Raw genomic sequence first — 13404 nt, 5'->3', positions numbered from 1 at the left:
TGGAGTAGATATGTAAGGGGATGAAGAAGGTCCCTTTCTCTAACCCCATTAAAAAAATTACTGCAGCCATCCCTGCTTAAAAAGTTATGGCGCTCAACCCGCATGCAAAAAAAAGAATAAGAATGGACAAGCAGGAGATATTATCTCTCAAAGCCCGTTGAAATATTGCAGCACCCTTAAAAACTAACGGCGCATCAAATGGGAGGTACTTTGACATCATCGTTGCAAATTTTGATTTATCAACACCGCCGCCGGAGAGGGAGGGAATAAAAAAAATATCCAGAAGGAAGAAGAAGGACCCTTTTTAACATTGTCGACGAATTGTGGCGATCATCCCCTTGAAAGATTATGACACCCTAAAAAGGAACTATTTTCCTAACAGTAATCAGCTTATTGGCAACGCCATCGACGTCGCGATGGCCAAAGCAGATTAGAGAGGAGGGCCGACCCATTCGCTCAACCCACCCCTCATCTGAGTGGATACAGAAGGGGATGGAGGAGCAAGGGTTTTTCCATTCCTCCTTGCACATCGTGACTATGTTAGCAATACCAACAAGCTTATTAATTTTACGAAAATAGCCTGGAAATGAGGGGCTATCTTATTCCTCTTCCATTTACCCCCTCCTTTTGCAATGGCGGGATTGGTATACCAAACTTTACTTTTGTGATATCAAAATATTCCCCATTTCTAGCGACATAACTGTCTTAGGGGGAGACGACCGCTATGATTTCTCAACCATCTCGAATTTTCATCAAATTTGAATAGAAGGGATTCCCTACCATAAATTTTTCATAGCCCCCCTACCCCTCTCCAGGGTTGCGCCTGAAATTCTGAGAATTATTGAAAATGCCACCCACAAAATCGATCATTGAACAATCATCCAAACATGCATGCTAACTGTCAACCAGTAGAGCTGTTGAAATAAGGACAAGATTCGCCACTGGCAATAGAACGAATCAGAGCTTCTATTTCAAGAGCTGCTGAAACAACAGAAAAACCTACTAGTTTGTGCTTTGACTTTATGGTGTAGTGAAACATCTCAATTACAAACCTTCGAATTACTTACCTTGGAGCAAATTAATCTCCTTTCAGAGTTGTTAAAGCTCCCGAAGAGCAGCATATATAAGGTGGCGGAACTGAATGCTCACGGCAAATTCGATCAACATTGTGAATCGATCCCCATAAAGCAGCTTTCAATTACAATGAAAATGTCCTCATTGATATAATGGCTACATTATGCTTATTGTGTCATGCTTTGAAGTTTCAATAAGAAATACCTTGTATGTGTTACTCCACTGTCAAGGTCAATTGGCCACCACTGACTGAGCCGCCAGAGCCCTTTCTAACTCATATCACTAGAGCTACTCCCTTTTAACAGCATATTCGGAAATACAATGCATACAGAACAAGGTTTGCTGGATTCAGCTAGTAGTCGTCTATAAAACACGTTATTACGCATGGCCTGTGAGAGACTGAACTGTCCCAAATGGCCCCCACCCTCTCGAACTTGGCTAGCACAGAGACATGTAAGTGGGTGGTGACGGAAGTTTTTAGTTTAGTTGTTCTTGATTGCTAGTGAACCGGCGTTTTTCCTGTTTCTACGGTAGCCTGTCCCTAGTATTTGACAATTATCAAAAAAAGAGTAACGAACGGTTTCGTTCAGGTCAGAGGCAACTCATCAGACTCTGTCTCACCTCTGCCCTGGGAGCAGCGTGACCGAAAGTGGCAGCAGCTCGCAAACGCGAGGTGGGAGCAATTTATATCGAACTTCAAACCGCCAATACTTTAAGCCCAAGCTAGGCTAAAGCTAAATTTTTTATTTGTGATATTCTATTCGCACCCACGTCGTGTTTTCGATTGTATAAAAAGGAGCGATTTCCATCTGTTGCCACATTGTGTCACTCTGCTTCCAGGACAGAGGTCAGGCGGCGTTTAATGAGTTTTCTCTGCCCTGGACGAAACCATTAGTTGCTCTTTTTTGAATACTTGGGTGCTATGCCCAAAACGAGGGGTTTGTATTCTAAAACAAATGAGAGTAAGTTGCTCTCCATTTGGTCCGGTGCATCAAGTGGATGTGGAATTAGGATTCCTCAAATCCCCCAAAAAAATTGACAATAGTCATTTCAGGATAGTCACACACACTACAAAAGATGCTCGTGAATGTATATTCTAATATTCAAAATGCCTAGTAGATTTTTTTCACAATGAAACTTACAGAGGAAAGGTTATTCCTATTTGCAATGGCGAAAAAGTTCTTCCCCTAATACGCACTAGATAAGAGTTGTTCTTTATTCTGGTATCAGGAATAAGAACTCTGGCCTGGTACAATCGCACCACTCACAAAGGTAATTTCCTACTTTTCGAGTACTCTGCATTCAAGGAGTCAGATTGTAATTTGATGACCATATTTCCTTGCATTTGCAACAAAAAAAACATCATATAATTAAAGCCCCCTAAAGTATTATCCTCTCTTCTTTCCTTGGAACAATTTTCTGAGCCAACGAATTTATTCCAATTATGGATTTTTTATAATTTAATAGAAATACAAGAAACAAAATTTGAAAACGCAATTGGGCTAAATTTGTAAATAAATGCCCAATAACAAAATTGGGCAACTCCACCAAAACATAGTATGCGTAACACTAGTGAGGCCGCGTTATGTTCAACGATAGTATCGTGCAAAGTTAAATACTGAATTCTTCGCGATAAAATGAACGTCTGTAGAAAAATACTTCTCCGAAAACGTAAGGCTTCTCCAGGGAAGAAAGACAACGATGGAAAAAACCAAAAATCCGGTGTAGTTTGTCAGTTAGAACCAAATAGTCTGAGACATTTTAATTTCCAAAATGCAAAGCATCCGCCGTTAGCCAATCGTGGAGGCGAGCGTTCTCGCTCCAAATTGCCTCTGAAAATAAGTAAAAGCGGAAGTGCACGACCTGATGGCAGTTACCTGAAGTTAACAGAATCATTTTTCCGCAACAATACCATTGGGGATATTGAGCAAAAATTGTTTAAAGGAAAAAGTGACACCTCCGATCTGGAGAAAACGTGCACCAGGTTTACACCGCCAATTACATCAACTCCAGTGATTGAAGGATATAATAAAGGATTGTGTTTAGATATCAGAAGCAAAAAGAAGACCCATCAGATAAACAAGAATAAGAGTCCAGTCAAAATATGGAATTCAAAACCGCTGCAAAGGATCACAGGATCTGAGGAGGTCCCGGAAAGTCCCAAGCAAACTGCTCTTGATTTAAGTTCAATCTTCTTGGAACCATCTTCCTCTTCATTGACGCCAAATAACCAAACTCATCATTCTACTTTCGACAGAACATTCATTAAATTCTCGCCGGAAATAACGTCTGCTGTATCTTTCATTAATAAAGAAATGTGTTCAGTCAATATAGGCGACACTTCTGGAACGGATGCTTCAGAGATTCCTGCATCTGGAAACATCGATCAGTACTTGAGTGACTATCGAACCCCTCGCGGTAGAGTAAGTTGCACTCGAATTAGGACTCCTGTTGATGAGGTGCCCACTCGTTACGCGTCGAACTTCTTAGAAAGTACTTCAGGTGATCAGTTCGCGAAGTACAATGCAGGAAATGATGGTCAATACGATGGCACTTTCACCAGTCATTATCAAATTCAGCCAGACTTTAACAATATATTGACCTCCTCACCGCTAGCAGAATATGCAAAGAATTACTATAATTCAGTTCTACAAATGAGTCCGGAAATGCTTCATTGCTCTGACAATAGAAATCCGATTGATTCGTTTTTTGAAAACGATTTGAGTAGGTCTGAGTGGCCCAATGAATCGTTGGATAAGGTGAGGAAGACTTCATATGCGGATATATTCCATCGTGAAAGGTTTTTGAACTGTGAACCAATAAATTCGTTAGAAACTTATCAACAATATCTACTGGAAGTGGATAATTCGGTTGTGTCGGGAAATTTTAAGGAAAAGGTAACTACGATGTTGATTAAAGAAATTGTAGAGTATAAAGTTTTGTTCCCGATTCTACCAATCATGTTTCTTCCTTTACAGGATGATTTACTATTTAAAAAACCCGAAGTGTTCTATAAGAGAAAAATGTCCACTAGGAGGGAGAAGCCTTGCCGCCTGACCACTCATCAGGTCGATGATAAAATTTGTTGATTTCAAAGACTTCTAATTTCTAATCTTCTGTTTCCTCTTATTAGGACTCTTCAACTGATTTTCCAGGGGACACATTCAAGTCCTTTGAGAGAGACCTAATTTTAAAAGAGAAAAGTGCAGATAACTCACTTTTATTCAATGTATTATTGCATGCATGTTTATAGTCCTTATTAGTAAATACTCCATTTTTTCTTCTCCTAAACAGAACGATAGAAGTTTTGAAACAATTCAAGGTTTTGGGAAAGCAGCTGACCATACAACAGATTATTCATTTTTACACCAGGTACAAGTATTAGTTTCAAATGATTGATTTTTCCGCGCCTAACCAAGAAAATTAAGACAGTTTTTCGCCGTTTTTCTCTAAGACGAGATTGAATTTATCCATTGCATATGCGCATTTCGGGCACCAGTTGGATCTGCCTTCTGCTATCTATATTTTTGGTTGTTTCTGTATCTCTTATATAATCTTATTGAAGTTCGGCAAACAGCGAAAACCAAGAAACCAGAGGCCAGGTGAAACGTATAGAGCATCTTTCTCGTCTGGCTCAGCTCTGAACAGCATCTATTGAATATTACCCGTGTCATGGTTTTTTCTCTGGTTTACGTAAGATCACCAGGCTCTGTTCTGTATCTAGCATTTTCCAATTATGTACACATTATCCCATATGATGTTATGTTCCTCTTCTCTGATAAGTCATGCTATCATCAATTCGAGTATTGTTTATTATATGATGAAAGGAAGAAAGAGCCATAAAACTAAAGAATATGGAATTAACGTAACCGGATCTACCACCAGTGTGTTTTTTCCCTGGACCACCTAGAGAAGTGGCTATCATTTTCAGAGGTGTGCCAAGCTCGGCAGATGCCACATTTTACTAATACTAATGGTGTATGCCCAAGACATGAAAGAAAGACGTGAGAAATTTGGATACAATACCTGTAACAATACCTGTAGCGGGCAATACTATAGGAACTAAAACCACTCATCTCACGAACCTCATAGTTCACCTCCTTTTCCGTATGTGTCCATGTATTACACCGGTGCCATAACAGTGCAGCTAGAAACAAGCTGCTCCAACGTCTCGAACGCCAAACCACCACACATTCTGCACTAGTCATTCTCCACACGCTCCCTCGTTATGAGCTTCTTATAATCCCGGGTGGCGACCATGTCGTCCTGAATGGCATACATAAATCGTTTCAACCACACCCCTAAACCCAATGTCACGAAGCAGGTTCAACTGCTCCACGGCAAAATTTCTAGATAGCTGAATGGTTAGAGCACAAGGCTGCCATACGGAAGGCCGCCGTTCAGATCTCACTGGTGACAGTGGAATTTATATCGTGATTTGACGTCGGATACCAGTCGACTCAGCTCTAAATGAGTACCTGAGTCAATTCAGGATAACAATCTCGGTCGAGGGCGATGCTGACCACATTGCCTCCTATAAGGTACTGTAATCCTGTAGTGTACCATTACGGTCTTGAATAAAGTGCTTTAACACACTTCAAAGCACTGATCCAATTGGATGGTTGCGGTAACGATTATTAATATTCGCAATTTGGACATAATAGTCCGTATCCGCCATTGGGCGTTTTCCAAACCGGTCTTTGTTCACGGCAATATTCCGAATGCATATGCACATGCTGCACATGTCGCACGAGAGCGGACAACAGAGCATCCTTCAGAGCACCAATTCGAACATAAATTCCCTGCAAAATGCCTAGGTATTTCTAGAAATCTTTTTCGATCATACTTTGGATATGGAGGTCACTAATGCTATATCCGGCATGCAGTTTGTAATGACCTTTGCGGATCACTTGAGTTCGACATTTGTCTAATCCAAATTTACCTAGTGGTGTGGCTATTATTTCTTATTGAGAAATCCTTGACGTAAAAATGGCAAAGCGGTTTACTTTAAAAACAAACCGGAAGTCTCACCCTCCTTAAGTGACCTATTTATGATTAGGACGAAGAGTGAATTACATTCTAAGCACCCAGACCGTAGTGGTTTATTTTACTCGATTTCCCAGTCCGACGAAATATCCCGGATTGATTTATGTGTCACACGTTATTTGATATGATATGATTTCTGCTTCTCATGATAATAAACTTTGCAGAATGTTTATTTGATTCTGACTGTAAAAACTTAGTGTGTCTAGCAACATTTAGGCTCTGCCACCTGCCACTATAGAAAGCTTGTTACCAATTTTTGATAGTAACATTAACCAGTTCTACTGACACTCCAAATTCTGATCCCTATCCTGGCATGGAGGAAATTGAATCCTCTTTTGCTAAGACATCCGAGATTAAATGTACCCCTACACCACAGTGGCCTGGTACCCAAAATAGCTCCACTGTATTAGAACTAGAGACAGAGTTCAATCGATTTCTACATTCGTGAAAGATTTTTGAGGTAGTAAAAGGGCTGCTCGACAGCTTCAGCGCAGCTTCACTAACGCTGAAGATGGCGCTGCGCCTGCCCTTTACCCGCTCGTCAATCACCAAAATGTCCGCCCTTAGGATCGCATATATTTCAGCCTGAAAGGTCGTTGTATACTGTCCCAAAGGAAAAGCCCACTTTTCCTTTCTATTCGAAAAGTAGAAGACTCATGCTCTAGAACCCTGTTTTCCAAGGGTTGCAAATTTAGTAATACGTTGAGAGCTGTGCGGAATTTCGTGCTCATGGCAACGATAATATCCAGACATACAGGATTTTTGCTGTGAGGCTAGTTTACTGCGAAAGCTCTATTTTGACCTCAATCCACTCCACGACGGATGCATTAGTGAACATCGGCCTAATGGTAGCAACATACTTATATGCACATTACTACAGAGCCCTAGTTCCCCATGTCGAAATAAAGGTACACAGCCCATAAGCTGTGGGAACTCGTTTCATCTTTACCTCTATATGTTCTTCAGCTTCTTGCATAGAATTGAGTCAATCAGTATACACAAGCGGCGGCAGAACACCTTCTTGGATTCAGCCTTTCGTTACTTCTGTTGTCAGGTAACTCGTGCTTCAGCACAAAAGTCTGCGTTAGCAAAGCACAACTCCATTTAATTAAAATTTTATAGACACCATGCTATTTCACGACATTCCAATTCCATTCCAAATCCATTTTTTCAGAAGCACACATTCAAAGGCACTTTCAACGTCCACAACAACCGCCATCGTTAGCTCACCTTCTCAATCTTTGAAAACAAAGATTAAAAAGCAGACAACACTCACCCAGTCTCTCCACACTTTTCAGCGAAAATGATGTTAAGCTGATTTATCCGAAATTGGCTGGGTTGATCTCGAGCAACTTGTCCAAAAATGGAATGATCGACTCATGCAACACAGTCTCAGATTGAATTTGAATAAAACTGAATTTTTGAAGACCGATCCTCATGAAACAGGCGCAATCACTGTCACCGGCAGTGGCCTGCCCAGAACTGAGTGATTTAAATACCTCACGTCAACGCTATCAGTCAATGGAGAACTGCGCTCTAAAATTGCTTCACGCATTAATGCAACCCGGATAAAGTGGCGTTCTACAACTGGTGTTCTTTGTGGTCGGAGTATCAACGAACGTCTTAAATCTAAAATTTACCGCAATATCGTTCGTCCTGTCGCTCTCTATGGTACTGAGTGTTGGTCGACTATAAAAGGCAATGAACGGCGTCTTGCGATAATGGAGAAGAAAATGTTGTGTTGGACTAGTGGCGTGACACGTTTTGATCACATCCGAAATGAGGATATCCGCAATCGGTATGAGGTTGCACCGATCGTGGAAAAACTGCGAGAGAAGTATTTTCTATGGTGTGGTCACGTAATTCGCACTAACAAGTATTCACTTGCCAAGATTGATCTGTACATCGAAGTCGATTGTAAATGATCAAAAGACCGGCGAAACAACGGTGGCTTGATACAGTGGATGGACATTTAATAGCCCCGAGATAGTACTCAGATCAGGCATTTGATAAAATAAAATGGCAAAACCGATCACAACGAGCCGATCCCACTTGTAAACGGGTCAAAGGCTGAAGAAAAAGAAAAAGATCCGAAATTGGTTGGGTTTAAATCTTGCCCAGGCGCCCAGAAATGAGCATGGGAGTCGCTCTATACCTTTAGAATCATTAGATAAATGCCATCCATGTCAGGTGCTTTTAAGAGTCCAAAGGACAGTAAAGCAGCTCTCGCTTGCCTATTGATAATGACAACTTTTGCAGTGCTCCAATTACCCGTACGAGAATTTTCGCGTTGAAAGATATGCAGAAACCGTCAATGCTCACCCTCCCACTTCTTTCACCTGTTCTCTCGGATGGTGCACTTCCAAGAAAGTTTACACAAGCTCAGCTCTCGAGTTCGTGAAAGCTACATCCAGTTCTCTAAAAGAGTCCAACTTTGCCTACTCATTCCTTTTATGGAGTTTGCACAACCTTGAAATCTCTCTTTCATTTTCCAGTTCCTCACAGTATGCTCCAAAGGTATGTTGTTTTGAAAGTTTTGCCAGCCTCTTATATTCACGCTCAGAGTTCCTGAAGTTTCCAATCGATTTTCTATCGCCAAAGAAGTCCTTAGTGGCCTAGCTGCAATTTGTTTCCTTGAAACTCATTGATCTTTGTCCAATTCGTTTTCCTAGGATTCCACGTTTGTATTACAGTCTATTGCTCTGCAATAGTCAGACTAAATTTTAAGCAACGGTTGTCTGATATTGAGACTTTCTCTAGCACCCATCAGTAGGGTGCGCCCCAGTCATGAAACCAGCTGTAATGATAATATCAATTTCCTACTCCCTCAACAAATATGTTCAGCATTCGCATCACAATCTATTAAGAGTTCAACACCATTTGATTCTGTATACACTAAACCTTAGTTTTTGCGTCAGCGAGGGACATAAATAAGCAGAGGCAACTACGACGTCTCACCTCTTGCCATTAACCTGGCGTTGTAAGATAACCGCATCTAGAAGGTGCGAACCACATTGCTTCTGCATAGTAGCCTCTAACAATTTTGACATCAAGACGCAGGCTCCTGATCGGAAAGATTTCTCATCGAAGGAGATGCTAACCCCCTTTTCTGATCTAATAGCATAGATTTTCCTAAACCTAACTAACTCATGGCTCTTGTATCAGAAACATATGTATAATGGAAGTCCTGCAACTTTGCCAGCCCTGCTGCTAGTAGAAACAAAGAAGCTTTAACAAGCTGCATGTTAATGTAGCTAACCTTTGTTTTGTTGACATAAGTGTAATCTAACATGAAACCCGCTCATAAACAAAGAATCTCCTAGAGGTGTGGGTCTCACCACGGTTACCAGCTTATCCCACTTTCCCCCGAAAATTCCTCCTCCTTGTGTTCGATTTCTGCCAAGTCTTCCTCTCCCATTTTTGGAGGAATTACTCAACACAGGCAGCGACAGACCGGCCATAGTCAGGTTTCCAGTTCCTCTCATTATAGGAGTTACTGCACTCTCCTTTTTGGCTGACTGCATGTGGAGAACGTGAATCTGATGAGGAATCTCAAATGGGCCCCGACTTGAATGCCCAAAGTCGTGGGTAGATTCGAAAACTGTGAGAGTGAGAGGTTTAAAATCTGGTGCTTCCATCACGACAAGGTAGTGTCCGAGGAGAGATTCAAGGACCTACTTTCAAAATTTTGACCATGGTGTGTAGATGATGTTTTTACCATTGTTCTAAGGTCCTGTTCTCGGCGTTTACGATTTGCAATTGAATTAAAAGACCGCGGAAAAATACCATTTTTAAGGTTTTGTGTAAAACAAAACCTTATTGAAATCGGTTAACTGTCTGACTATCCGTCGATCTGTCTTTTGTACTTTTCTCAGGAACTCAGGGTCCGCACAGTTTCAAAAGGGGGGTATTATTTTCTTCATCAAATAAAGCCAATAACCCAAAAATCTGATCTGATCTGAAATGAAAATGCAAATGTCCCTATGCGAAATCTAAGCCTCAAAATACCACCCATACCCTATTTGCTCAAATAGAGTTAATAATCTGAGTGAAATTATGCGGTGTTTCCAACGATTAATTATTTGAAATAATAAAAACTTGTTGTTTCTTTTTCGTTGGTGTGAATATTTACTCTTGCAAATACCGATATTTCGGGAACCACTTGTTCCCTTCATCAGTACTAACAAGTTAGAGACCACTCACTTTGGGTACTCGTAAAAAAAACACTAAAAAAATTGAAATTAATAGGGTGCCATCCAATCGGATACAAACAAATTCAAATCAAAAACCATACTAGGATCACCAAAGCCCAAAAATTGGAACAGGAGTCCAGCGGCATATATAAAATAACGTGTCCAGAAAAAGAGTTACATAGTATAAACTAGCAGACTGGTTACGGAACGGTAGGGAGAGCACACGAGAGAAGCGGAAACTGCTAGGAAGAATAAAAGGAAGACCACATCTCTGAAATTGATGGTAGCACGACATACATATCATAAAAGAAGGACATAACATAACTTGGGACGGATTAGAACTAGAAAACGCTACATACACGAGAGAGCCTGGTGATCTCACGGGTAACATTCAATCGAGACTACTCAGAGATGCGACAAAAAAGACACCTGGCAGCTAAAGATGTCCTTTAAGTCTCACGCAGCTCCTGGTTTATTGGTATCCTTTATTTGCCGAATTTAAATGTCACTAACTAATTAAGAGATGCAGAAACGACGAAACATGTGCATTATACAAGCAGTTGAAAATATACTAAATAAGGGAACAATTGGTGCCCGAAATCCCCATATGCAATCAATAAATTCAATCCCGTATTCACTATAGGTGCAAGGAAATATAATAATAATGTCGTAGTCAATACTTTTCCAAGAAAAGATAGTTTAAAATTGTTAACATTTTTCTTCTTTCCTGGATAGGACCCATTCACACCAATCAGGAACAGTTTTCCTACAAACAACTCCTTCTTCAACCAGGTGAAGCGGATCGAATGAATATTTGGAACCCCCCATCAGCAACTAACTTCTTCTAAATATTTCAGTCGCTCAACGAGCCAAGCAATACTATTGGCATATCAGAATCTGAGACTAGACCAATATATTTTCTTGACAATGGAAAGGAATACCATAAGCCATATTTAGACAACGACTCCCTATTCCATCAAAATTTCAACTTTTCGGACCCAGGTCAATTACGCGCTAATATGAAGCGGAAGCGATATTTCCGCAGCAGTCCTCCATCATCACCAATTCGTATGGACTTTTCCTTCGAAATCAGGCACCAAAAACTCATCCGTTCGACTGACCAATTAATAAAATCAATTGAAAGGGATTTGATGAAACCGCTTCATTTCAAGTACAACCCAAGAAATGACTTTTAAGATATTGGTAATAGTTATTTGTCGATTTTTCAGTGTTATTCCAAAGTTTGAAACAACCACAAATGAAATATAATTTCTTCCCAGATAATGATTTTTTTTTAAAGAGATCGTAAGCCCTTCTACTCCTCACAATAATGCGACTCTTAATTATATATATATATAAGCAAGCTCGTCGCTTCAGGAATAAGTAGTTTCATTTGAGGTCTTAGGGTGTAGTATGCGAAATAGGCAAATTTTATCTTCTCTTACTTTGTTAATAATAGTAGAATTTCCACCGAGTTTCCTAGTATAGTGCTCTACCTTGCGATGGTCTACAAAATGTTACTTATAGCATGAACTAAAGTAGAGTTTCCAAACAATTTCCAAATATAATACTCTTCTCCCTCGATGCCAACGTCTGCGAAAAGTAGAAACCAAGAAAGCTCCCGGAAAACTAATAAATACGGAACTGCACAGACAGAAAACCAGACAGAGAACCAGTCTCCAAATACGGACGAATGATCCTCCGCCCTGTTCGGAAGGAAAATATTGGATCAAATAATAGATTTAATGCAAAAGCTTTCCACTGTAATTTGGAGAAATCTTTACAGGAAGAGTGAAAAAGCAAGACATCGCCATTCAATGTAATGACATAGATGAAGTCACATCGAATTAGGATATCTGTGAGCCTCTAAAAAGCAACTTAATTTGCTAAAATCCACAACAGAGGACTTAACAAAGCATCTGGAGACACGCGAATTGCAACTATCAGTTTGTCAGCTGAAGCCGCCCTCAAATCGTTGGCAATTGGTATGTGAAAATCGGCTGGTTCGGTTACCGACTTAGAGATCAGGCGTCTCTCAAGCGCTGTTTCATATACCTTAAATTTGGCGAAAAGTGGTAGACCAAAAAGGTACAGCAAATGTGGAGAAGAAAGTCATATTTGTGCACAAGGAGTGCAAAGGTAATCCTGAACCCTGCAAGGGGAAAGAGAACTTCGGCTGTCGACATGTCGCAGGCAGGCAGCAGATAATAATAATACTCGTTGACGCAACAGTCCATATTGGTGGTGTTAGAAGAAATTTTCCCCCACTTGGTAGGGAGGCAGAAACTAGTTTTGCTACCGAAGCCCAATAGGAAACTGGAAGGCACATGATCGTACTCTCCAATTTATCTTACCTTACCTTACATGGCGTTAAAAATGCCAGAAAGGATCATATATAATAGAATGCTCCCTCTCATATGGATAGCCCATCGGAGGAAGACTCTCATGATTTTACCGTACCGGAGGAGGTTACGATAATTAGGTATGTGGATGATTTGGCAGTTAAGCACATGTGATTCTTTTGTAAAATGAGACATAAGGGAATGAAGTGTTGAAAGGGCCGCTCCACATTCCCGAGCCTGGCTAACATAGAGGCGTGTCAACCGAACACTTTGGTGGAGCTTCGGTACCTGCGGGCAGATATTCACAGCTAATTTCACCACCTTTTTCTAGGTTTTGAGATGGTCATTTATGTATATGGTTGCCATTCACCACTTGGTGGGGTATAACGCCTCAACCGCATCTACGCGCCATCGTTCGCGAATACCTGAAATGCCCTTCAGCTCGGCCACGACTTCACGAGACGCTCGCACTCATCCTCTACTGTTCTGCCCCAAGGCCCGTTAGGACGACCCACCCGTCGGCCAGGATTCGAATTCAGATTACACTGCCCCTCCTTAATGTTTGACCCTACGACTGCCACTTCCGATCTCAATGCGTATAAGTGCCAGGTATGTGCGCCGACGAAGTTCTTCGTTTAAGGTAGTGTCAGGTCAGCGCACTCCGATGATACGACGCAGACAGATATTGACGAAAGCTTGGAGCTTCTCGGTAACACTGGAGTTCACTTTCCATTGCTACTCTCATATAG

At 40.9% G+C, this 13404-nt stretch overlaps 1 protein-coding gene across 1 annotated transcript; it reads left to right on the top strand.

Annotated features, from left to right (window-relative positions):
- Positions 1–4058: 4058 nt before the first annotated feature.
- On the top strand, positions 4059–11521 carry LOC119658278. The gene is made up of 5 exons (XM_038065570.1): positions 4059–4142; positions 4208–4303; positions 4369–4446; positions 11049–11105; positions 11171–11521. The coding sequence occupies exons 1-5, from the start codon at positions 4098–4100 to the stop codon at positions 11507–11509; spliced, it is 615 nt and encodes a 204-aa protein (XP_037921498.1). The 5' UTR covers positions 4059–4097; the 3' UTR covers positions 11510–11521.
- The last annotated feature ends 1883 nt before the right edge of the window (positions 11522–13404 follow it).

Source organism: Hermetia illucens, chromosome 5 (genome assembly GCF_905115235.1).
Source record: "Hermetia illucens chromosome 5, iHerIll2.2.curated.20191125, whole genome shotgun sequence".
NCBI classification, from domain to species: Eukaryota; Metazoa; Arthropoda; class Insecta; order Diptera; family Stratiomyidae; genus Hermetia; species Hermetia illucens.
The sequence above is the reverse complement of the archived record's forward strand: the minus strand, read 5'-3'. Positions and strand labels throughout refer to the sequence as shown.